At 38.3% G+C, this 26,454-nt stretch overlaps 1 protein-coding gene and 1 pseudogene across 2 annotated transcripts; both read left to right on the top strand.

Moving 5' to 3' along the window:
• The first annotated feature begins 1,451 nt into the window (after positions 1-1,451).
• On the top strand, positions 1,452-3,900 carry LOC149038128 (uncharacterized; annotated as a pseudogene). Its single transcript, XR_016180925.1, has one exon. The product of XR_016180925.1 is annotated as an uncharacterized LOC149038128 (transcript).
• A 7,672-nt stretch (positions 3,901-11,572) lies between these two features.
• Positions 11,573-26,108, top strand: LOC149038127 (uncharacterized). Its single transcript, XM_089187180.1, has 6 exons — positions 11,573-11,904; positions 14,402-14,554; positions 15,332-15,493; positions 15,754-15,831; positions 21,628-21,695; positions 22,896-26,108. Exons 2-6 carry the CDS (start codon positions 14,458-14,460, stop codon positions 26,085-26,087), a joined length of 3,597 nt encoding a protein of 1,198 aa, XP_089043306.1. The 5' UTR covers positions 11,573-11,904; positions 14,402-14,457; the 3' UTR covers positions 26,088-26,108.
• The last annotated feature ends 346 nt before the right edge of the window (positions 26,109-26,454 follow it).

Raw genomic sequence — 26,454 nt, 5'->3', positions numbered from 1 at the left:
TATTTTGTTCACTGAAATTGCTATTTTTTTACCTTTACAAATTTAGATGCTTCCGAAGAGAACAAGATGCAACAAGGCTTCTGCTGTTAATGCCTGAAGTTGTTGAAAACGACTACGAGGTTTTCGTTTCGCCAAAATGACACTCAGATCTATTCCTTTATTGCAATCAGTTATGTGTAAAATAATTTAAAGGTTTCTTTTCTTGTACACAACCAGGAGCTTGTCCACCAGGTTTTAATTACGTTGAAACTCTAAGCTTTTGATAAGCAAAGAAACAGTTTGTCATTTGCAAAAGGTGGTGAAATTTTAATTTCAAAAATCTGATTTGCAAAATTAGCAGCCATATGTGAATTGATCTTAATGGTTTTTCTACGTCATAAATTACTTTGATGCAATTTGCAATTATCTTTACAAAGAATTGATTATAACTTTTATAAAATAACTTTTTTCCAATCCATTTTAATGAAATCTAATTCCATCAGTGCCAAGATTGCCATTCTAAGCTTAATTTGAAGAAGTAATCATCATCAATGATATTGTTGAATTTACTGACCATATGTTAGAGACATTAGACCTACTATCAGTGGTGTGGCCAGCCTCTAGTCCCGTGGGCCCGGCCTACAATTGTTTTCCGCCCGCTTGACTTTTCTAATATGACTCTTACAAATGTTGAAACAAAAATTGAAATTTCTCAGGAAAAAGGCCTACAACAAGTCAAAGAGCTGGCTACAACGGCCTGCTTTCAATCAAACGAGTTTGATCAATTTTAGTCCATTTTATCAAACACTCGTCAGTTTGTGAAGTTTATATGAAATAATTCATATTTGTACTGCGGTTGTAGATGAAAGTGAAATGTGATCATCGCAGTAAATTTTCCAATTTAAGCAATTGGAAAGAAGAAGCCTGAAAAAAATCAGGGCTTCAACGGGATTCAAACCCGTGACCTTCGCGATACCGGTGCGATGCTCTACCAACTGAGCTATGAAGCCACACATTGGGAGCGAGGTCAATTTATTGAGTTCATATCTTCCCGTGCAGTGAAATGATGTGAAGTTTATATGAAATAATTCATATTTGTACTGCGGTTGTAGATGAAAGTGAAATGTGATCATCGCAGTAAATTTTCCAATTTAAGCAATTGGAAAGAAGAAGCCTGAAAAAGCCCTGATTTTTTTCAGGCTTCTTCTTTCCAATTGCTTAAATTGGAAAATTTACTGCGATGATCACATTTCACTTTCATCTACAACCGCAGTACAAATATGAATTATTTCATATAAACTTCACATCATTTCACTGCACGGGAAGATATGAACTCAATAAATTGACCTCGCTCCCAATGTGTGGCTTCATAACTCAGTTGGTAGAGCATCGCATCGGTATCGCGGAGGGCACGCACGGGTTCGAATCCCGTTGAAGCCCTGATTTTTTTCAGGCTTCTTCTTTCCAATTGCTTAAGGAGGCAGTTAACCCTAAAATTCGAAAAAAATGTTAACTCCGGTCAAATTTGAAAGGAAGGCTTAGAAGGAAGTTCATAATATTGGCTTTTTAGTTCCGAGAGCGTTTTACAATATTTTTGAAAATCCCGCCTAAAAATTGATTTTTAATCAATGGAACTCATTAAAAACAGCCTTAGTTACCATTGTTTACACTTTGTTGATTTTGGTTGCTATGGGGCCTACAGGTTTGGGTTTTTCGAGAAACGATCCAAATTTGTTCTCCCGTAATCCATAAGTCCTATACTCCGTGACTTAGTCCAAATTTTCCAGCCCAGAACCCTTTGCGCGTATTCCGGTCGATTTTCTCACCGAGTATTGCGAGCGAGTGCTAGAGTGTTCATATTGTCAAGGTTGTGCAATTTTAAATTTGTCAATGGAAGTCGAGGGAGAAACCGGTAATAAGAGAAAAGGGAAGTTTAGATCGTGTCGAAGGAAGAAAAGGAAAGGTTTTCACGGGAAAAAAGCGTGGGAAGTGCGAATGGAAGCCGAGGAAAATGACAGAAATGACACCAGCGTGGAATCACACGTGGAGCCACAACCGAGCACGTCCAAGGCTCAAAGTGAGTACGATGACTTTCTAGACCGTACTGCGCCGAAAAATATGTCGGAATTGAAACTTATGAACAGTTCTTTTGAGAACTTCGATCGCCAAGAAGCAGTTACCACTCGTTCTCAAAGTAGCTCAGCAGAAATTTGTGTTCACGAGGAGGCACATGGCTTCAAGCTACAAGATGCGAAGCTACTATCAGAGTGCTTTGCTGTATCAGCTATTTGCAGCTCGTGCCGAAATTCAAAGTCAAAACTGCAGCTATTTCAAGATAGCGCTAGTAGAAATGGCCTTGCTGAATTGATGTATTTGAAATGCTCGTATTGTGGTATCATAACTCCTCTGAATACAAGTACCAGACTAGGTGGCAAGGGTGGTGGGCCACATGAAGTGAACCGAAGGTCTGTGCTTTCATCTCACCAATGGGGTCGTGCTGGCCTGGCAAAGTTTTGTGCTAGAATGGAACTTCCACCTCCAGTTACCAAGAAGGCCTATAATCAGCACATGAAGCAAGTTGAAAAATTAGCTGTGAGTAATGCTGAGACATTAATGTGTGAAGCAGCAGAAAGGCTAAGACAACTAGCTTCCCATGAAGATGAAGAATGCGTGGTGGAGATTGATGGTTCCAGAAGAATATAAAGAGGACAACTGCCTTCCTTGTGTTTTTATTGATGAACTGAAGCCAATTTTCATTAGGCTTACTAATGATGATTTATTGAAGAGGTGTTTGCAGGGACAAACCCAGAATCGAAATGAGAGCATTAATGGACAGTTATGGTCAAGATGCCCCAAGAGCCGTTATTGTGGAAAGAGACGAGTTGTCGTTGCAGTTTGTGAGACTGTTGGGGTGTTTAACACAGGAGCTGCAAGTAAAGCATCCCTTCTGGAATCCTGTGGAATCTCTCCCGGCAGGAATATGTTAAAAGCATTGAAGAAGGAGGACCAGGAGAGAATTGCCTCAGCTGCTCACAAGATCAGCTCAAAATATCGAAAGCGGCGACAGACCATTCGGTCTATGAAAAATTCAAAGGCTGACTAGTTGGCTTATCAGGCTGAAGCATTTGGCACAAGTTTCAAACCAGAGACAGAAGGAAGAAAGAAAAAGAAAAATCCTCCTAAGAAAAAGAAGTCAACAGTAGCTTTGCCTGCTCCATCTTCATCAAGTGGACTTGACATTGTATTTGTTGTCCCGGATGTGGAATTTGTAGCTAAAGAAAGAACTGAGCAAAAGTAATCTATTCAAACCAGTCTGTGCCCTATTTGGTTGAGAAAACATTCACACATCAAATGTGGACATGCTAGACCACTTGTATCCATTAAGACTATGCTTAGTGTTTTGTTGGAATCATTTTAGTGCTCTATCACTATGTGTTGAACTTTGTCTTGCATTTTCTTCAATTAGCATTTCTTTACACACTGAGTACTAAAACAGGCATAGTTGGTTTGCTATTTACCTATATTATACAAAATTTCTAGGGCTTGTTCCTGGAGTGATGTTCTATGCAATGAATTATAATTTTTTGAATTTGTCGCTTTCGATCATTGTTGCTATGGAAACAAATATGCCAAGCCTTAAATGGCGAGGATTTTTAAGAAACAAAAAGTTAGTAATTCATTGCATAGAGCACTGTGTTTTGATAATTTCCAGCAATTTTTGAGTCAAATAAGTGAATATTCCTTGAGAAATACATGTCTTAAGGCACAACCTTCTCATTTGTTTATCGGAGTTGCTATGGAAACAACAGGTTGTTGCGACATAGAAAGTACATTTATTGATGCTGCTGTTGATGCAGCTTCCATTTGCCAAGTTTTATTAAGTTTGGTCAATTCTAAAATAAATTATGAATTTTTATCTGATTATACTGATTTAGGGTTAACTGCCACCTTAAATTGGAAAATTTACTGCGATGATCACATTTCACGCTCATCAGTTTGTTTTAGAGAACGACGACAGAGACAACTTGTCTATGCAATCTAAACAAGGAAATAGCGAAGCAGAGTTTACTTTAACTGAAGTTTCCATTGCTGTGACTTTTAATGTAGGTAACATGGAATTTGCTGTTTTCATTAGGAAAATATTTACGCCAATAAATTAGGGAAATACTTGAAGTAAGCCATGTAGTCCTCAATGGGAATTATTTTGGTGAAAATGTTCATGAATAAATGTAAATCTAGGCCGTAGTTAAAAAGGTTCAGGGCTTCAGGATAAAACTTGCATTTTTTTGAATATTTCCTGTTCAAATTTTTTTCAGGGCTTTAAATTTACTTTAGTATAATTTGGAGATGTCTGATGATATCTTTCTTAGATCTAAGAATTTATACTTAGGTATTCAGAGCACGCTTTGTAATTAGAACCCGTTATGTGGTCAAAAGTTTAAGGTATACTGTATCACAGCTGTTTTAAAAGAATTTTTTGTCAAATCAATGTTAATTTTTGACAGATTTTCATAACTACCATTGGTATATGCTGATATAAAATGTAATAGTTAACCTTGCACATGGTTGAATATGATGTAACGTAGGATTTTAAAAACAAGCTGGGACAATTTCGACTAAACATTCTTTTTATAATATCAGTGTATTTGGTGTGAATTGTTTTGATGCTATTTGTATTTAAAGTTGAAGCTATTTGTTCATTTACCTAAGTTTTTATTCATTGACTCATTAACTCCCAAGTTGTGAAGAAAAATTCTCCCAACTGATAAGAATGTGTTTCTTTGTTGCTTCATTCTGAGAATTCGATGAAACATAACGTTTCTAGTGAAAAATAATCCGCTAGTTTAGATTTTCTCTAATTCTTATTGACACCATGTTTGTCGGTGCATTAATTTTGTGAGGAGAATTTAAGTTATGACCAATCTTGGGAATAAATGGGTTCATTTTAGTGTCTCCGTTTAGCGCGTACTTTACTTAATGCCTTGAACAATTTAATGCAGTTTGTATTGTACTTTTTTTTACTTTTTTGTGTAAGAGAAATAGAGTGTATAAAATACAAAAACTGCGTTTGTTTTCATTGTCTGTCTCCATATTCTAAGGATTCGAGGACTTCAATGCTTGTTTTGACCCGCGCGCGTCAAGTTGATAATCATTGCAGCTGACAGTGTACTGACATTCCATGTTTCAAGCCCCCACCCACTTAACAAACGCTCGTCGACTCTTCGATTGTGTCTCTTTCACTGTCTACCGTTCTCCATATTGTCACACGATTTTGAATGCCGACGGACGTGTTCTTACTGTTACCTGTGTGCGCCCTTTTTACCTTTTTACACCTTTTCACATTTGTGCATCTGTTTTTTCTCCTTCCTTTTCTTCCTTCCCTTTTTTTCATCGTACTTTTCCTTTATTCCCATTTTTACACGCACTTCTTTCATCGCCCTCAACTTTATTCTTCTACGCGCCTCATTAGACGCGACTTTCTCCTTGTCTGTTTCAGTTTTCATTCGTCTCAATCCTCGCGCAACGTCAGGTCTCTTGCAACTCATATACCTTCTTACTTCCTCAGAGAAGTTGTTATTATGCTTATTTTGTTCACTTTAGAATGCTGTCCTCTTAGCATCATGTCTAGTAAAATCTTAGTTTTCCTTTCGACTCATTCCCAGTCCACAGGGGGTCTCAATTTTAAGTCTCACTTGCCAGTGTTTGCTCTCCTCGGTCCCCTCATCACAGTAGCAGCTATAAAACGAAAGAGCTCCCTCCATGTCTCTGCGACATAATCGATGCATTTTGTTGGAAACGAGTCCTTTGATATCCAAATTAAGGCTTCTTCTATCACTGATTGGGAATGGATCAAACTCTCGCCCAGGGTCCACCTACATCGCGAGTCCAAGATGGCAGCAGGCTAATCCAAAGACTTCTCCGAGTCGGTAACCGTCATCTTGGATGTAGACGCAGAGAGGACCTTGAAAAAGTGTTTTTACAAGACAATAATCAAGAAAGGTTAAGTTATTGTAATGCTTCCTAAGAGTTAGTCGATAACAGCCCGAGAGATTCATTAGGAGCAAACACGTTCCGTTGATTATTGGACTCCATGTCTCCTTACGTTGTAGAACAAACTCCTCGAATACGTACGCCTATATGCCCCTCTCCTCCTCCCCTAAATAGCACTATACATCCCTTTATTGCAACTTTTAAAATTATACAGCACAATACAACATTATACCCCTGAGTAGCACTGTAAATCCGTAAAATGAAGTAACTGTGCAGCGCATCACAACAATATGAACCCCTAAATAGTACTATGCTTCCCTCTACTGAATTTTTTTTCAGCATACAGCGCTCTATAAATTATTGCTCCAATTTGGCACGGAAATACTTATGGATATTTGTCCGCGGACATTATCTATTCCAAGATGCCAAAACTGTGAGCTTCGAGGGACAATGTCCAATGACAAATATCCGAACATATTTTGGTGCAAAATAGAGGCTATTGTGATTTTTATCCTTCAATTATTTTGCAACGCTCGTGAAAGAATCTCTATGAACAGCTCACTGAATTGAATTAAATTTGAAACGAAGACTTATCGAGGTAGACGTAAGGTTTGCAAATTGGTGAATATCGCTTGCGTGATATTCTCGGATATCACCCAGTATTAGCTGGGGGATATTTAGTCACTTGCTGCATTTACACCAATTGCGCGCGAGCAAAAATATTTGATGGATCATAAAAAGCAACAAGTACCCCTAGATAGTACTATACTTCTCTCTTCTGCAGTTTACATCACTATACAGCGTTATACAACAATATGTACTCCTAGATACCACTATACTTTCCTCTTTTGCACTCTGCATCACGATACAGCGCTATACAACAATATCTACCCCTAGATAGCATTATACTTCTCGGTACTGCAGTTTACATCACTATACAGCGCTATACAACAATATGTACCCCTAGATACCACTATACTTTCTTCTTCTGCACTCTACATCACGATACAGCGCTATACAACAATATCTACCCCTAGATAGCATTATACTTCTCGCTACTGCAGTTTACATTACTATACAGCTCTATACAACAATATTTACCCCTGAGTAACCTTGATCGGCATAACATAACGTCGTTCAAAGAGAACGCAGCATTTTCCAGCGCAGTCGTGACTCGTTTGACGTGAAGACACAGAGATGGCGAGTTTATTAATTAAACCCAATTGCGACTCGTACCCTCGCGTGTTTCCACGACCTTTGCAGTTGTGCTTGGTTTTACTTTGAATTCGTATCTATTCTTTGAGGTAATTTCCTCTCCTCTGATTGGCCGATGTACTAACTTTGGCTTTGGTTTCAAGACACGCAGTCGAAATGCACTATTAGGAATTCTATTACCTTCTATCTAAGCGAACGACCGAGAAAATGGCTCTAACCAATTGTAAATAGCCCGTTCCCCATCTCTCTGGTTAAAAAAGCACATGACATAATATTCGTGTTTTCGTGTCTCAAGCGAAAATTTTAGTTACTTCATAGATGTTTCCCTTAACATGTAAACGGGTTTAAATCCTAATATATCAATTTCATTTCATTTTTTTTTTACTGAGACTCATTATATTTTTATTTCCTTGCTCTTTTTGTTACGTACACGTTCAAACGCAAATAATTTAGTGTTTAAACCAATAAAAGGTGAGTTTGATTCAAAGGTTTTGCGCATCCTCAATGCACATATTTATAGTGCAAATCGTTGCAGTGAACGGCTTTCAACTTGAAAAGCGCCTAACTCCAAGTGGCACCATGAGTGTTCGTGTCAGTCAGGAGAATCTCGGGCGTGTGTCATCGATTCCCACGCACGAAATTTGGAAAGGTTTTAATCTAATCTAAAATTTCTTTGCTAACGGGGAGTCTATATTTCCATCAGTCTGTTCTAAACGGCGAAAGATTAGTCTTTAAACGCAGCCAAATAATTTCCGCCTGAGTGCAACACCAAATCAACACGCCGCTAGTTGTATGTTAGTGAATATTTTAGTGGAATAGTGGTGTCTACGTTAGTGCGTGACAGTCTGTCACTGCATTAACATGACAGGACGGAAAACGCGTGCACTGTAAGTACCTCCCGCTGTCCCATACAAAGCCTTAGAAAACTTTTCTAAGGCTTTGTATGGGACAACAGGAGGTACTTACAGTGCACGCATTATCCGTCTTGTCATGCAAGAAACAATAAAGTTCCGCAAAGAAACTTGTGAAAAACAAAAGTAAATGCGAGTTGAAAAGAGTTTCGTAAAATAAATATCTGCTTTAGAATGTCTGTTTTTAAGGAGTGCGTGACTCGATATCGAGACCACGCGAGAACTCGTAGGAATGGAGATGCTTCGTGACAAAAGTCACGCATTGAGACCCTAATGCTGCTTTTTTCTGTTTTTAACCCCATTTGTCGAGAGCATATATATTAAATGTAATTCAGGCTAAGTTGAGTTGATGGCTTCTGCTACCTGTTGTAGTCATCTTTTTATATGATAGCGTTAAGACAGAAATTTAGTAGCAAACATTTCTTCACATCTTTAGTGGCTATGGAGAGGATTTCAACTGAAGTTCCAATTTGTGGACGTTGAAACAGCTGACAAAGGAATTACTCAGGATGTTAATGAATACTACTTACGAGGTTCGCTTTAAGCTTCAGTTACTTTACTACAAGAACATGCACTGTGTATTCCGGCTGTATGTAGACCGTACCAGAGGCACAGCTGCATGTATGACCACCCCGTGGAGTGTGCTTCCTAGTTATAGGTCACGATCACGACCGAACTGACTATTGACTATAACATTTTCAACAGAGTTAATTACAATGATGGGGTCGCACATTTTCGAAATTTTGGGGGTAAGACAAGTCTAAGAAAGTAGGGATTAAATGACGGAAAGTTCGCAGTTAGAAGGTCGTTAGAAGAGCGTATTACCAAAAGTGACTAAGATGGGGTCGATAATTAGCCACAGAATAGACTATGATAGGGTAGCGGTTCTGAAAGGCCAACGGCAGATGCCCCACAAAAATTGACTCAAGCAACCTCTCAATTTATCTTATATTTTTTCTTCTACAGGTGGTTTTGGCGTTACCACCATGACAGCCTGCCCCGAAATAGATCAGCTACAGATACGGAAATCAGCCAAAATAATACTAATCTGGCCAAGACAACGAAATTCCTGTTATCTAGTGGTCTTCAGTTTGTTGTTGCTATGGCAACTAGTTAGAGCACATCCGAACATGATTCGTGATGTTGCTTGCATCAGGGTCCAATCCACCGCATATCAGTGCAATAAAATGCCGCTTTCCCTTTTTCAGAATAGCTAACAATAGTGTGGCTGGCTTCGCTGTGTATTTTCACCGCTGGCTCAGTTGTTGCTTTTCGGAATGCTCTACAGTTCCCCGGTCACAAGGCAATTCTATATCAGCTCATGTTTGTTCCTTCATTCGTGACTTTGGTTCTTCTTCTCACCCTCGCCTTGTCATCAACCTATTCATTTCTATCGAGTCTTCTTCATCTTGGGTCATAATTTTTTTCCTAGATAGTAAGTTATAGCCTCAAAAGTTTAGCTGTAGGATTTCTAATTTACAACAATGGGCAGCCGTCACCGCCAAAAATACAAAAATATAATTGGTTGGTAATTAGTCTTATTGTCTTTCGGAGAACGCTTGATCTTATCTTAAGAGATTTATTTCAAATACAAATGGACAAGTCGCCTTTGGTGAAATGAAATATTCAAACAAAAATGTTAATACAATTCAGGAGCTGTGTAGCCAACCTTGTTGAACTGATTCAAGAAAAACACGAGTGGCCAAGTGTTAACTGAAATGGTTCAGTGTCGAAATGAGAAACGGTTCAGCTAACTGTACTTTAGTGACTTGACGCAAACGGTTCAGAGTAGTATGAAATGGCTTAAGTTATCGGCAAATGGTTAATCGTAGGCCGCAGTGGTTTAGTATCGAATCAATCTCCTCACCGTAAAGTGAAATGGTTTAGCGTGACCTCAAATGCTTTAGCGTGATGACAAATGGTTTAGTACAAACCGAAATGGTTTAGTGTTACAACAGTTGGTTTACGCCGTAACCGCCAAAAATACAAAAGGGAAATAGGAAAGTCAAGCTTGAAATGAAATAATCTATGTGGGGTCTGACGTCACAACCTACGTCATTCAGTTCGAACTTGGCGCGAAATTCGCCAGAACGAGGTATTCGCCACGCCGTCCACTCGACGGTCACCACAGGAAAAAATTAAATCTTTAGCCTCGTCGTCCTTGTCCACTCGCAGGCGGCCCCAGCTCCAGCTGTGAGATGATCATCTTGCGCAATAACAGTTATGGTGGAATTATAAGAGTTTGTATGGGAATATTTACGGCCGCCCTAAGGAATAAAATAATACGTCAAATTCTCAAAAAAAAATACCTCACCTTACTTCTACAGCGTAACGCTTGTTATATGACCGCTTACTTTGATGAAAAGGACGCATTTTAGCGAGTTGTTTATTTCGACGTTTTCAACGTTCATAAGAAAAGCCTAATGGGCTTTTCTTATGTACGTTGAAAACCTCGAAATGAACAACTCGCTAAAATGGGCTCTTTTCATCAAAGTAAGCGGTCAGATAACAAATGATACACTGTGGAAGTAAGGTGAGGTATTTTTTTTGAGAATTTAACGGTTTTTTTTTAATTCCTGAGGGCGGTTGTAAATATGCCCATAGAAACTCTTATAATTCCGCCATGACTGTTATTGCGCAAGATGATCATCTCACAGCTGGAGCTTGGGCCGCCTGTGGTCCACTGGAGTCAAAGAGCCTCACTCCGGTAATAACCTTTTTCACATTTGTCTAATTTAGTTTGTTAACGAATAAATTTATACCCTCATCATCTTGCCGCAATATCAGTAAGTAAATGATATTTCGGAACAAAAGGAATAACAAAAATTCAGATAAAATGCATCATTTTACGCGACGGCACATTTACCGTTTAGACAGTAAGAACCATAGCTGGGAAACGTGATAAAGCGATTCATGGTTTTAAGACGACGAAACTACAACTAAAGGGCGCCTAAAAACTATATAGTTTTTATAGTTTTGAGGTGCCATTGAGATTCTTATCCTATTCAATTTCAAGCTTGACTTTTCCGTTTCACTTTTGTATATTTGGCGGTTACGGCGTAAACCAACTGCGCCAACCGCTGTAACACGAAACCATTTCGGTTTGTAGGAAACCATTTGTCGTCACGCTAAACCATTTGGGGTCACGCTAAACCATTTTACTTTACGGTGAGTAGATTGATGCGATACTAAACCATTGCGGCTACGATTAACCATTTGCCCATAACCTGGGCCATTTCACACCACTCTGAACCGTTTTTGTCAACTTACTGAACCAAAGTACAGTTAGCTGAACCGTTTGTCATTACGACATTGAACCATTTCAGTTAACACTTGGCCAGTCATGTTTTTATTGAATCAGTTCAAGAAGGGTGGCTACACAGCTCCTCAATTGTATAAACCATTTTTTGTTTGAATATTTCATTTCACCAAATGCGACTTGTCCATTTGTATTTTAAATAAATCTCTTAGGATAAGATAAATCGTTCTCCAAAAGACAATTAGACTCTATCTGTTATTACAAACCAATTCTATTTTTGTATTTTTGGCGATGACAGCCGCCCTTATGTGGGCTCTTCTTTCAAATTCAGTCGGAGAATTTCCGGCTTCAAGCTTGCACAGATTTATGGGCCAAGGAACTCCCTGTTTCATTTTCACAACGCGCCGTTGCAATTCTCCGTTCCATGACATAGCTTTCGAGTCTTTCTTAGTACGTTCTCTGTCTTAGTGACTTTGAAACATTTTCATGACGGACTGAGGAAGCAAGGTCGTAAAATAGTCAAAGGTGCCTTCCATTTCCGTGACAGAGGTAAGAACGCATGGTTGTATCAGATTATTGAGTGTAAGGTAAATACTTTTATTTTAAATTTTTTTTAGTTGAGATTTCCTCCTTCAAATGTTCCTCATCTTTCCGAACTTTCTCTGATTTCCGACAATGAAAGACGTTCCTGCAGTTAAGTGACGATGATTGCCAACTTTTACTTTATTCTGGCGTGTATTAATTGTATTGCCGCTTCGTGTTAGTTACAAGCTTATTAAGCTGAGCTTGTTTGAACAAGTTACAGCTGTCGAATTCACAAAAATTCGCAAGCAATGCTTGGCATTTACCTTGGACAAAATAAGTAATTCGGGAGAGTTACAAAGGATATCCAAATTATCGATTTGATTCAGTGCAAGCCCTTTTGATCGCAACACTTTCAGTTTCGTTTGCGTGTCATGCGGAGCATGTACACAATCGTGTTTGGCACTAGCTTTCATGTCGGGCTTATGTACGTATTAACTTAATTTGCTCCCGTATTTACGATGCATTTGATCAAAAAGCGATAAACATTTTCAGCGTATTTCATGTGTTTATGTTTATCATTTTATACTGTAGTTTAAAAGTGATTTTTTCTTTTCGATAGACAGCTTAGATTGTCCTTCCAAACTGTACTGTTATACTGATTTCCTTGTTAAATATTGAGACAAGTTGATTTTTCTTCAAATTCAGCTAGTTATTAACTGCAAGAGTGCTTTCAATTAACTGCATTCGAGTTTTAGGAATCCAATTCATCAACTGGTAATGATTGATTAGTGTCTGAGTGAAGTTTTACCTTTTGTCATCTGCTAATCAACATACGATCAATCAATAATCATATCAACTGAATGTTTCCGATCAATTGTTTTTTTTTATCAAAACTGGTTTAGTTCTGCATGAGGCTGCATGCATCCAAGTATGTGTTTGTTGATAATTTATGTTGTTATATGGGAAGGTAGTCTTGGGATAAATGTAAAGTTCTGATTGGTTCTTACTTGGTCAGGATTTTGCCACATAGACCATCATTGCACCATACAGAAAATTATAAAACATGTAAATTCATTGTAAACTAGTTTAGTCCAAGTGACGTTGGTGCATGACAATTACCTTGCTCTCTTGAGGGGTTCTGGGGAATATTGGCACCATGTCATTCCTTTTCTGTTACAACCTTGGGCCAATATACCTCTGTAAAGCCCTGGCAATCAGCTGGTTATATAGAAGTTTGTAGTGGTTTTTGTAAAAGCGATATACACTTACAGGCTATTTTGAATTCCAGTTCAATTGACTTCCTTGTTACTCCACATTTATTAAATTTTTTTGTACATGAAGACAGCCAGCAAAGATTATTTGATATTTAAAAAACAACCAGTCATGATTATTAGGAGAATTAAAGTTAGCATCAAAGACAAATTAATTTTGTGCACAGACAATGTAAATATGGAAAACTGCAAAAACAATTAGTTAAATATACGTATACTAATAAAGCAAAAATGTCAGCTCCTGTACCAAATTGAAATCCATTTCAACATACATCAGCATGCATAAATGTAAATATTTCACTGTTTTTCCTATGATGAAGTGAAACAGTTGAAGTAACAATCACCTATACAAATATGGGCATCAGCTCAACTGTAGGAAATTGAATAAATGAGATACATCTTTTATAAGTTTTGAGCAGTAATCCCTATTGAAAAATCAAATATGAAAATTTTACTTTGGTGTTGTAAAATTTGTTTCTTATGAGAAATGATTCAGTATAAACTCTCTCCTCTTGCGGAAACATGGTGGGCTTATGATTAGTGAGGTGGACGCACGCTCAAGAGGTCTGCATTTGTAGCCTGGCCTGTGCTGGACTCAGGGTCAAGAGGTCTGGGTTCCAGTCAATGTATTGTGTTCTTATGCAAAACACTTTACTCTTACAGTGTCTGTCTCCACCCAGGAGTATAAATGGGTAGCAAAAATTAGTTAGGGAAACCTGACAAAATGCAAGGGGGGGTGAAAGGGGGGGGAGATGACAGTGGAATGGACTTGCATCCTGTCCAGGGTTGGGTAGTAATACTCCCAGTTGCTTCATGTAAGGAAACCAGGATTAAGTAAAGCTCAGGCCCTGGACGGGCCACTTTTCAAATCCAGATGTGACCTAACTACCTACCACCTCTTAGTTTAAATGGTTTAAATTGCTACTGTTACAAATTATATAAACTTGAAACTCACAGATGTTGATTTTTGCCCAATTTATTTCAGTCAATTGCATAGGAATGTCTTTGGTAAATCTTGAAATTTATTGTAATGAGAAGTGAATTACTGTTTATTTAAATATTAATGCTTGTTTTCTTCAGTACATATATCTTTTGTTCTTTCACTGCTTTAAATATGCTATTAATATTAATTCCTTGTGATTTTGTCTCTATGTACCCCTCCCATTCTCAGGAGGGAAAAAATAATTAGTTTACAATTGGGTAATATGTTGAACTAATTTTTTTGTCATTTGCAACCATCTTTTTTTTAGGCCAGGATGACTTAAAACAGCAACTTTTTTGAAAGAAGCATCCCCTTACAGTTGCTATGGCTAAAGAAAGAAGTTCAATTAGGGTTCCATCTGAAAATGAAGACTTACCTGACAAAGAAAATGCTCCAGATTTTGATGAGGACACTTTACGAGGTGAGCTAGGTTAAACTTTGGCTTCAGTCAGTGTTCAAACATTTTATATTCCACCAGTTTTAAGAATGTAAGTAGATGTGGAGAATGATATTAATACACTGCATGACCACCTTAAAGGATGTTTGGCCAGTCATGACTCTCTTCTATGATTACAATATGCTGTTCATTGACTGAGAGGATCTATGACATATTTGTTATTTTCTTTTCTCAAAGTTCAAAGCAAGGATACAAAGTTATAATAAGTAAAGACTTTATTTGATCATCATATAACATTCATTTTGTAAGTTTGCATCATAAGTACCATCATCATCATCATCATCTTTCCATTATATTATGCAACATTAAATTGAAAGTTTCAACTTCCCCTAAGCAACCAATTTCCAGTAGAGTGCAAGTGTTATATCATTGAATATGGAGGTGTTTAACCCTTGACACCCTAACATCAGTATCCATATTCTCCATACTATTCTTTGTATGTTTCTTGTGGTACTGAAAAAGAGAATTCATTTGAAGATCAATGCTTCTTAGGTTGGTGATCATTTCCTTTATTCTCATGAGCTTAGTGAATGATTTAGCAGTATTACTCCAAGCTTTTCAGGGGATGGGTCAAGTCAGGCAGGTGCAAAAGTGGCAGCTGGCACTAAAGGAAAATTCTGCAGATTTTAAATCTCCAGATCTTGGCAGCTCTACTTATGCACTAATTAACTACAACCACAGGTAATTATTAACTACAACCACAGACTTTGACACAAATTATTTTTTATTTTTTCTTTGCAGCCACAGCTGATGTTTATAGGAATGAGGGTAATGAGGCCTTCAAGAAAGGAGATTTCGTCAATGCTATTCATTTTTACACCAAAGGAATTAAAATGAACTGCAATAAGAAAGAACTGAAGGCCAAACTGCACAACAACAGGGCTATTGCACATTCTAAACTTGGTAAGATGATGAGAGCTTTAATATACATTTTTTTTCTATTTTGAAGCTATTGAGTTGTCAGTAGTAGTTTTCTGAAAAAGGTTATAATTTTGAATACATGCCTGGAAAAATTTAGATCTTATCTTGGCCTCTCAAATATACAAAGAAGTAACCTCTTACCCCAGATATCAATGAGCATCACAAGTTTTTCCCAAAATTATAGTAATGGTAGTTGGTTTGCAACATGTATGGCTAATCAGATATATTTATTTCAATAACAGGAAATCACCAGGATTCACTAAGGGATGCAGAAGCAGTTATTGAGTTAAATCCAACTTTCCTTAAGGCAATTGTGAGAGGTTAGATATGTTAGCTGTGCTATAATAATAATAATAACAAAAGAACTCAACACTCTAAGGTTAAATGAGGTTAAATGGAGTTCAATCTTGTCTCAATTGACTTTAATTAAGAGGTCGAGACCACCCTGATGTACATTTGAATCCAGCTCTTGACTGCTACGCCATTACTTTCCGTTAATCATGATAAGAATATTATTTTGAACGGGATGAAGAACTCAATGTGGAGTGCAAAGCAAAATTTCAGCATGAATATTTTAGTTCCTTAAGTCCAATGAGTCACAGGTGTCAGATATGTTAAGAGCGTGTCCACGAGAGCACCGGGCAGTCGTGCTACAAGCCATCTCACCGATTTCAACGAAACTTTGGCAGTTTAAAGGGTCTACCCCAAAACTCAAAGAGACAAACTGGTTTCTGTTTTGGTTCTTCCGGGGGGAGATAGATCACCCCCGGTTTTTCTTGGTTTTCACCAAGGAAATCGCTTCAAATAGGTAAAATGTATGAAGCTCTCACGGCGATGGTATCTAACCGATTACTTTAAGGATTTGCACATATATTTTTACATCCTTAGTTAATGTCTGCTGCGAGTATCAGTCAGTTTGATCGACTGCTTGTCAATCAAAAGAGGCAAATATACGACTTTGGTTTTAGACTTTTCGATTCATCCAAATAGTTGACAACTCTGAGGTCAAATATCTCCCGTTGCCAGAAAGCTACCACACTATTCCTAATTTCCCTTTATAACCCATCATTTCATCTCTGAAAATCATCAAAAAAATCTTTGGGCACTACCGTATTTTTGTCTTGGATGCCTTTTAAAATCTGCGACTGTGACAAGTTTCTTTCAACTACACCTGTCACGCAATTCTTGCTCTAGGAGGTCACTGGACAAAATAAACCTACATTTTTTAGCTCTTTATACAAGATGATTGATCAAGAAAGGTGAAAATGTGAAAAACTTTCGAGATTTTTGCTAGGAATGGAAAATTTCACGTTTAGAGAGATGCATGTAAACGAGTGTGTGTTGTCGTTGTCACTTACCGCCATCGAACATTTCCATGCAGAACTCCGCTAAGCTAACATCTGTTGTGTGACTCGAAGACTCTTAGTAGGAATTATTCAAGCGCGTTGTTCATGCTGTCTGCTAGATAACAATTTCAGAATAATCTGCAGATCTCTATGATTATTTGCCTGCTTGGATCGTAAAATATCTGCATATTTTTTTCAAGCATTCTATTACTGCACATAAATCTACATCTCTCTAGATCGAGTGTTGCCGGCGTTTAATTGCGTGACTTGTAAAATTTTTAAATAAGAATCTGAGCGGTAATTTGACGAGTAGCCTTCCTGCAAATTTTCCCTTGATGAAATCCCAAGACATAGCCAGTTGTTTTCGTGAGCAAAGACAATAAATATGAGAGAAAAGTGAGATGCAAATGTCTTTTTTTTTAACTTAATAGCAGCTTTACCCTCTCCTGCAGTCTTTCGTCTAAATTTTGCAAGGTCTCTCCTTATCTTCTGCCTTGTTCGGTCAGCCGACTGTCTAGCAGACAGCATGAACAACGCGCTTGAATAATTCCTACTAAGAGTCTTCGGGTCACACAACAAATGTTAGCTTAGCGGAGTTCTGCATGGAAATGTTCGATGGCGGTAAGTGACAACGACAACACTATTTTAATTTTATTTTCGGGATAGAGGCACAGTTCTCAGTCCGATAGAAGTATTGATATTTGCTCTCGAGCGAGAGCGCAGAATTTCTCGTCTGTAAAAGCCGAAGCTGTAGTACACTGGAACATGTAATAATATCAACCAACACGCAGTATGACTTTAAAATCTCCTAAAATGAGCAATGATGATGATTAACAATCATATTATAGACTAATGAATGTTTTTTGCCGTACAAAAGCCATATCTGCTGATTTTAGCAAATCTTCAAAGTAATAAACGACTGAAGAAAGAAACGCTACGAAACGTGTAATAATGTTTTCACCTTTCTTGATAAAGCAAGAATATCTCGCTTTCTTTTTCCGTCTATGACGGATTGGGTATAGCTCTCGCGATGACCCGCGTTCAGAAATCTGTGCACGTTGGTCTGCGCTATAAACTTGTCGCAGTTCTTAAGTCAGAGGTACATCGTGAAATCGCGGCCTTCGTAATCTCCAAATAAGCCAATACGCGCTAGAATAAGCTCCATCTCGGACGAAACGCATGTTTGGGATACTTCACCGTCTCTCAAATGTTTTTTTTTTTAAGCTGTATACCCACGAATTTAGAGGTATGAGCTGTTGCCGTCCCTGGCCAGCGCGAGAAAAGTAACATTTGATTCTACAGTTAGTTGCAAATGAACAAGACAACTGCACCATCTTGACTTTATCAATTCGAGTGTTAGATTGAATTGAGGGCTTTTTAGACACTCGATTTCTTATATGGCATCACTATGAAGACGTAATACAACTGATGCACCTACACTACATAGGATTAACAATGTCTGTTGCGCTGTTGCGAGAAGGAGGAAAATATTACCGGAAGTGTACGCTCTTTTTAAAAAGAGTTTTAGAGACGTTTCAGAGATGTCTATCTTTGATCGGCTTTCACAAAAAAATGACCCCCACTTAAATTTACTAGGAAAAATGAACTTACCAACTCCTTGTTGAAAAGATTGGAATTCATTTGATCGATACGCCGGTTGTTTCAATTTTTCTTTTTCCTCGGGCTGCTATGAAACAGTTCATTAACTGACCAATGAATAAAGTGTTTTGAAATACCGTTCGGGATTTGCCTTTTTTTTCTGCGTGCGAATCAAGGGTAGACAAAGTTTTTAAAACATTTGACTCGAATTTCATGGAGTTCACCTCGATAATTTTCGTCGGCCAGAGTCAAGACGCGCCAAGCTAAGCGACATCGCCCTCCAGTAAAAAAAATTTTCCAAAGAATAAACGTGGCGAGCGTGAGGAAACACACATTTTTTTCATCATTGTGATCAAAGCCCAAAATTACCTAAATTGGTACTTACGGTATCAAACCATTGATTATGACAGGGTGAGCTTAGTTTTTCTGTCGAGGTCGACGTGACTTCACATTAAAAGCATTTTTGACGGAACAAACTAATGAGCATCACTGCACCAACTGAGAAAGTAAAAACTTGTATTTATCTCCTACGCGTTTCGTCTGACAATAGGAGACTTCATCAAGGATTTTTTTCAAGCAGGGTAAATAAGCTTGCCCATATACAAATAGTAAATAAGTTATCTCTTTACTATTGAGGTCAGTGGATAGAATACGCCAGGTGCGCCTACGGTGTTATACATGCGTGACATTTTCCGGACGTTACATGTACGAGTACGTGATCCGTTTAAGGGTCACAGATTTAGTGTAAATATTTCACTCCTCAACATCACCCAATGTCTCTAGTTTACAGAGGTCTTAGAACGTGTCATTATATGGAGTTGCCTTCTGCGGGTAGAAGACTAGAAGCGAATTTCTCAGGCGTAATTGCCTTTGATTTCTCAATTGATGTTGTCGCAAACACAGTTTTTGGGAGTCACGAGACAAAAAAACTTATCAGGACCTAGTTTCATGTTCTAATGGAAATAAATAGCAAATAAAAACACATTTTCTTGAGAAATAAAGTCACAAATGACGGGGGTTCTCCGAAACAAATGATGATAGAAAAAGATTTCAGTTCTGGTCAATATTGACTTTTCATGGCCTACTTCCAAATCTGAGGGAACGTGCTGAGGGAATAAAAAAACATAAATGTGTGATAATGCAAGTAAGGGAATGAAAATACAAGTAAAGAAAAGGGAGAAAACATAGGAACCCGTGTTGCAGCGTGCAGATATCTTTTGAACCAGACCTACACACATAAGCCCGACGCCAGCCAGAGAAACTCGAAAGAGTCCTGTATATGAACTAGCTCGCACGTGCACGCAGGAAAGGCCATGACAATCAGCGAAAATAATAGCAAATGCAGATGATATTTGGAAGATTAGGAACTTTTTAGAAGTGTCTTCTTGAAAAAAAAAAACAACAATTTTTACTTCTCATAAAAGGTCACGCAGTGACCCTACAAATACTATTCCTATACGTGGAATTTCTTGATGGTGGAAAGTGGAAAAAACATTTTCCAGTCTTATTTTCTGGAAGCACGGCGTAGTTAATGAATTTATGGGGTATTGATATTTAACAAATAGAGAAGCCTTGACTGTGCTCTGTTCTGTTATAAAGCACGCAGGAAGCGGCTTACACACGTAAATTACGGCGCCTGGTATGTCTACAAATCTTTGTTTGATTCTTCTGTTGCTACTTGCCGGCTCGCTTCAATTTCGAAATTCCAATTATCGGAAAAAAGCTGGAAAGAAGTCCCGGAAAAGGTCGAACATAGTACAATTGGCAGATGGCGTGACAGCTCTAGCTCAGCTCTATGCTCTATACTCTCATAGAGCACGTTCTTTCAACCAATGACAGCGCGCGTTATATGCGAACTTTCTTATAATTCCTAACAAATAAGGGGGGCAGAGTTTCCCGTCATTCGCGGTATGGAAAAGCCGAAGTTGTTACACTCGGAACTTGTACGTCAACAAGCAGGCGACATGTGACCTTAAAATCTCCTCTCCTGTTAAAGTTTCCTTATTGTAAACTGTGCGATAATGATAATAGACGATCAAAGTATAGGCTAATGAATGTTTTGTTCTGTACAAGAGCCCTATGTCCTGATTTTAGCAAATCTTCAAAGTAATAAACGACTGAAGAAAGAAACGCTACGATTTTTCCACTGATCTTCCGTCAACATGCATCTCTCTAAACGTGAAATTTGCCATTCCTACAAATTATCTTGAAAGTTTTTCACATTTTTCACCTTTCTTGAGCAATCATCATGTATAAAGAGCTAAAAAATGTAGGTTTATTTTGTCAAGTGACCGCCTAGAGCAAGAATTGCGTGACAGGTGTAGTTGAGAGAAACTTGTCACAGTCGCAGATTTTAAAAGGCATCCAAGACAAAAATACGATAGTGCCCAAAGATTTTTTTGATGATTTTCAGAGATGAAATGATGGGTTGTAAAGGGTAATTAAGATTAGTGTTGTAGCTTTCTGGCAACGGGTGATATTTGACCTCAAAGTTGTCAAATATTTAGATGAATCAAAAAGTCTAAAAACACCATCGTATATTTGCCTCTGTTGATTGACAAGCCGTCGATCAAACTGACTGATACTCGCGGCGGCCATTAATTAAGGATGTTAAAATATGTGTGCAAATCTTCAAAGTAATCGGTTAAATACCATCGCAGTGAGAGCTTCATACATTTTACCTATTTGAAGCGATTTCCTTGGTGAAAACCAAGAAAAAGCGGGGGGTGGTCTATCTCCCCCTGGAAAGAACCAAAACAGAAATCAGGCTGTTTTTTGGAGTTTTGGGGTAGACCCTTTAAACTGACAAAGTTTCATTGAAATCGGTGAGATGGCATGTAGCACGACTGCCCGGTGCTCTCGTGGACACGCTCTGAAGTCACTATCTAGCTGTTTTAAAAAGAAGGATCAGGACTTACCTAACTTTTAGTGTTTTTGTGGGAGTTGTTGATCCTAATTTAAGTGTTCTTAGAAGTTTCAGTTGTTTGCAAGGCTAAATAAATCTAACTGAAACCTAATAGGGCCTGTTTATTCTTTTCCGTTTAGTTTTTTTGTATTGTTTTGTTTTGTCTTTTTTTTTTCTTCTGGTCTGTAATGATTTCAATGGTTTCAGGTTCTTTTCTCAGAATTGAGCTACAATAATAATATACTTCTTTGTGTTGTTGCCTACAGGAGCCACTGCTTGTGTTGAATTGAAGAGATTTGAAGAAGCAATCACTTGGTGTGATAAGGGACTAGCTGTATCCTTTGAAGGAATCTTTCATTTTTCACCGTGGGTATAATGGAAAAAAGTTTCCATAATTTGATGTTTCAAGGGAGAAAATACAAAGAAGGGTATCAATTATGATGGGAACTTGTCAGCTCATATACTTTAAGTGTGTGTGTGATTAAAAACATAGGAGAAGTTATTACCTCATGACTTATTAATGAAATTACTCCTTTTAGCCAATTTGACTTAGTTCTACTATCCATGCCAATAACTGGTACATTAGTTTACATAACCCTTTAATTTCCCAGACCAAATTTGTAATTATCCTTACTGTCAACCATACAATTCTTGTAATGTTAGTAGAGAGAATTCAGTATTGCATCAACTAACTATTTTTAAATTGATATATCTTTTTTACTCTCAACACTTATCTGATTGATATTGTATTGCTATTGTAAGGAGAAATTCTCTTTTGGTCACTCACGGGAGTTAAAGGGTTAGAAGACTAAATTTTATCCAGTTTATACATGGTGCTTGGGTAGATGATCTCTCTAAAACAAGCCAGAACAAAAAGCTCGGTAATGTTTACATATCCTATGCAGATTTTCTTCCCTTCGACATTTATCCACTACTTAGAGACTCAGAAACTTTCGTTGTGCTTTCCTTTCCAAATAAAAATAAAAAAGACATGTATTTGTGTTATAGACTCATTTCTTCCACTGCTGTAAAACATTTGTCAGATATTAAAGCTATATTAATTTAAAAATTGAGCAAGTGCTGCTCAGTTTTTGGAAACTAGGGATTAAATCTAGATATTGTGCGTTAAATTTTGAGGCTGCACACAGAAAAAAAAACATTTTTTGAAGCGTAGATTTACTTCATAACTTACTTTAAGACTGAATGTTGATAAATCCTCTACCTTTCATGCAAAGCCCTCCTAATGGGCCATTTTATAGTTGTGTACTTAGTTGCCAAGCCTTTGATTTGGAGTGAGGCTGAAGGTGACCTTGTTGTGATTGAGACCAGTATCTAGAAACGATAATAACAAAGTAGTTTGCATTTAAAAGGCAGCAATGTTTTTATCATAACAAGGTCACCCTTAATCATCGCTCTTGTTCAGAGGTTTGGGAACCAAGCACGAAAATGTTAAAATGGACTATTACATATCAATATGATCAGAAACATAATCTTTTTTGTTTTTTCCACATTTCTAACCCTTAACATAAAAAAGATTGACAAAAACAATAGGATCTTCTTGTCATTGAGACTTCAGTCTGTCAGTGAAGTGAGAGATAAATCCATGGAGGAAAAAGATCCTATCAGTCATGACCACGGTAGTGCAAGTTCAGGTGATGTCAAGAAAGTCATAGATCTCTATAATCGGGGAAAAAAAGCCATAGAGTACCAGAACCTACATCTTAAAAAAGCTAAAGAAGTAGGAGACAAGCATGGGGAGGGTGGTGCTTATGGCAATCTTGGCAATGCTTATCACCGTCTGGGTGATTTCAAAAAAGCTATAGAGTACCACAACCTACATCTTAAAATAGCTAAAGAAGTAAGAGACAAGTATGGGGAGGGTGTTTCTTATGGCAATCTCGGCAATGCTTATTTTAGTCTGGGTGATTTCAAAAAAGCCATAGAGTACCACAACCTACGTCTTAAAATAGCTAAAGAAGTAGGTGACAAGCATGGGGAGGGTGTTGCTTATGGCAATCTTGGCAATGCTTATGACCGCCTGGGTGATTTCAAAAAAGCCATAGAGTACCACAACCTACATCTTCAAATAGCTAAAGAAGTAGGAGACAAAAATGGAAAGGGTGTTGCTTATGGCAATCTTGGCAATGCTTATTTTAGTCTGGGTGATTTAAAAAAAGCCATAGAGTACCACAACCTACATCTTAAAATAGCTAAAGAAGTAGGAGACAAGCATGGGGAGGGTGTTGCTTATTGCAATCTTGGCAATGCTTATGACCGTCTGGGTGATTTCAAAAAAGCCATAGAGTACTACAACCTATATCTTAAAATAGCTAAAGAAGTAGGAGACAAGCAAGGGGAGGGTGTTGCTTATGGCAATCTTGGCAATGTTCATGACCATCTGGGTGATTTCAAAAAAGCTATAGAGTACCACAACCTACATCTTAAAATAGCTAAAGAAGTAGAAGACAAGCATGGGGAGGGTCTTGCTTATGGCAATCTTGGCAATGCTTATTTTAGTCTGGGTGATTTCAAAAAAGCCATAGAGTACTACAACCTACATCTTAAAATAGCTAAAGAAGTAGGAGACAAGCATGGGGAGGGTGCCACTTATGGCAATCTTGGCAATGTTTATGACTGTCTGGCTGATTTCAAAAAAGCCATAGAGTACCACAACCTACATCTTAAAATAGCTAAAGAAGTAGGAGACAAGCATGGGGAGGGTAACGCTTATGGAAATCTTGGCAATGCTTATCACAGTCTGGGTGATTTCAAAAAAGCCATAGAGTACCACAACCTACATCTTAAAATAGCTAAAGAAGTAGGAGACAAGCATGGGGAGGGTAACGCTTATGGCAATCTTGGCAATGCTTTTCACTGTCTGGGTGATGTCAAAAAAGCCATAGAGTACCACAACCTAAATCTTAAAATAGCTAAAGAAGTAGGAGACAAGCATGGGGAGGGTGTTGCTTATGGCAATGTTGGCAGTGCTTTTCACCGTCTGGGTGATTTCAAAAAAGCCATAGAGTACCACAACCTATGTCTTAAAATAGCTAAAGAAGTAGGAAACAAACATGGGGAGGGTGGTGCTTATGGCAATCTTGGCAATGCTTATGACCGTCTGGGTGATTTCAAAAAAGGCATAGAGTACCACAACCTACATCTTATAGTAGCTAAAGAAGTAGGAGACAAATCCATGGAGGCAACGGCTTACTGTTCATTAGGATGGGTTTTTGAGTTGCAAGGTGGACTGCCAAAAGCCGTTGAACATTACCAAGCTAGCATAAACTTATTCAATTCCTTGAGAGTACTTCTAATATCTAAAGATGAGTGGAAAGTTAATTTTCGAAATCAGCATCAAGTGGCGTATACGGGTTTGTGGAGAGTTCTCGTAAAACAAGGTAATGTAGATGAAGCCTTATTTATTGCTGAGAAAGGACGAGCTCAAGCCCTGACCGACCTCATGGAATCCAGGTTTTGTGGTGGAACAAGTCACCACAAGGAAGAAGATAAAGATTGCGCAGTTTTAAAAAACGTTCCATCAAACACTGTCTTTCAGGCAGTGGACAAAGCTAACGTCCATCTTTGGGTTGTGTCCGAAGGAAAACAAGTTCAGTTAAGGCAAAGTAAACTCCAAGGTTTTGTTTCAGAGAATAGTGGATCTAGCCTGTCCTTTGAGTCGTTCATGCTCGGTGTCTATACACAACTTGATTTTCGTTCTAATGTGAGATGCGAGAATCGATCTTTAGATGCTTTGAGGGAGGGCCGTTCAAAAGTGGATGAGAAAACCAAAGAAGCCAACCCTCAACCTCACATCCAACAAGACGGATGCTTGAGCACTTTGTATGATATCGTTATGAAGCCGGTGGCTGACTTGATTGAAGGGGATGAGCTACTCATTATTCCTGATGGACCCCTGTGGATTGCTCCTTACGCTGCATTGAAGGATGGTAATTCTAAATACCTGAGTGAATCGTTCACAATCCGAGTCGCTCCATCGTTAGAAAGTCTTAGACTCATTGCCAATTGCCCAGATGATTATCATAAAAGCAGTGGTGCGTTACTTGCAGGAGATCCGTGGCTATCCGAGGTTACTAACAGCAAGGGAAAGAAAGTCTTCGAGCAGCTTCAGTATGCTAAAAAAGAAGTAGAAATGATCGGAAAAATTTTGAATATCACGCCAATCACTGGCAGTCAGGCCACGAAACGTGAGGTGTTGAAAAGACTCAGTTCCGTTTCCCTAGTTCACTTTGCGGCACACGGATGTATGGAAACTGGGGAAATTGCTCTTACACCTGACCCACACCGAATATCTACTGTGCCAACGGAGGAGGATTACATTTTAACAATTGGAGATGTGTTGAATGCTCAACTTCGGGCCAAACTTGTTGTGCTTAGTTGCTGCCACAGCGGCCGGGGCGAGATCAAGGCTGAAGGTGTGGTTGGCCTTGCGCGTGCTTTTATGGGGGCTGGTGCTCGGTCTATTGTGGTGTCCCTGTGGGCGATTGATGACGAGGCTACTCTTGAGTTCATGAAACACTTTTATCAACAACTTGCAGGAGGTAAACCAGCAAGCGAGTCACTGAACCTGGCCATGAAAAGCCTCAGAGAATCAGACAAGTTCTGCGACATCAAACACTGGGCGCCCTTTTTGCTGATTGGAGATGACGTCACTCTTGACTTCATGGCAAAGGAAAGAGAAAATTTGAATATGAAATCTCATAAATGAAAACTTTTTATTTCATCTCAAAATGAATGACGCAGGAATTTGGAAGGTTTAAATGCTTCTCTATTTTGGCGCTTTTTGGCTATTTTTCATTACTTTTCACTTTTTTGTTAAATGTAACTTGAGATGTGTGACTTTACTTTGGTGAAGAAATAAAACAGACTGTTTCAGTATATTTTGTTCAGTGGAATTGCTATTTTCTTACCTTTACCAATTTAGATGCTTGCGAAGAGAACAAGATGCAACAAGGCTTCTGCTGTTAATGCCTGAAGTTGTTGAAGGCGACTACGAGGTTTTCGTTTCGCCAGAATGACACACAGATCTATTCCTTTATTGCAATCAGTTATGTGTAAAATAATTTAAAGGTTTT

The sequence above is a fragment of the Pocillopora damicornis genome, chromosome 11 (genome assembly GCF_964200805.1).
Source record: "Pocillopora damicornis chromosome 11, jaPocDami1.2, whole genome shotgun sequence".
Classification (NCBI taxonomy): Eukaryota; Metazoa; Cnidaria; class Anthozoa; order Scleractinia; family Pocilloporidae; genus Pocillopora; species Pocillopora damicornis.
The sequence above is the reverse complement of the archived record's forward strand: the minus strand, read 5'-3'. Positions and strand labels throughout refer to the sequence as shown.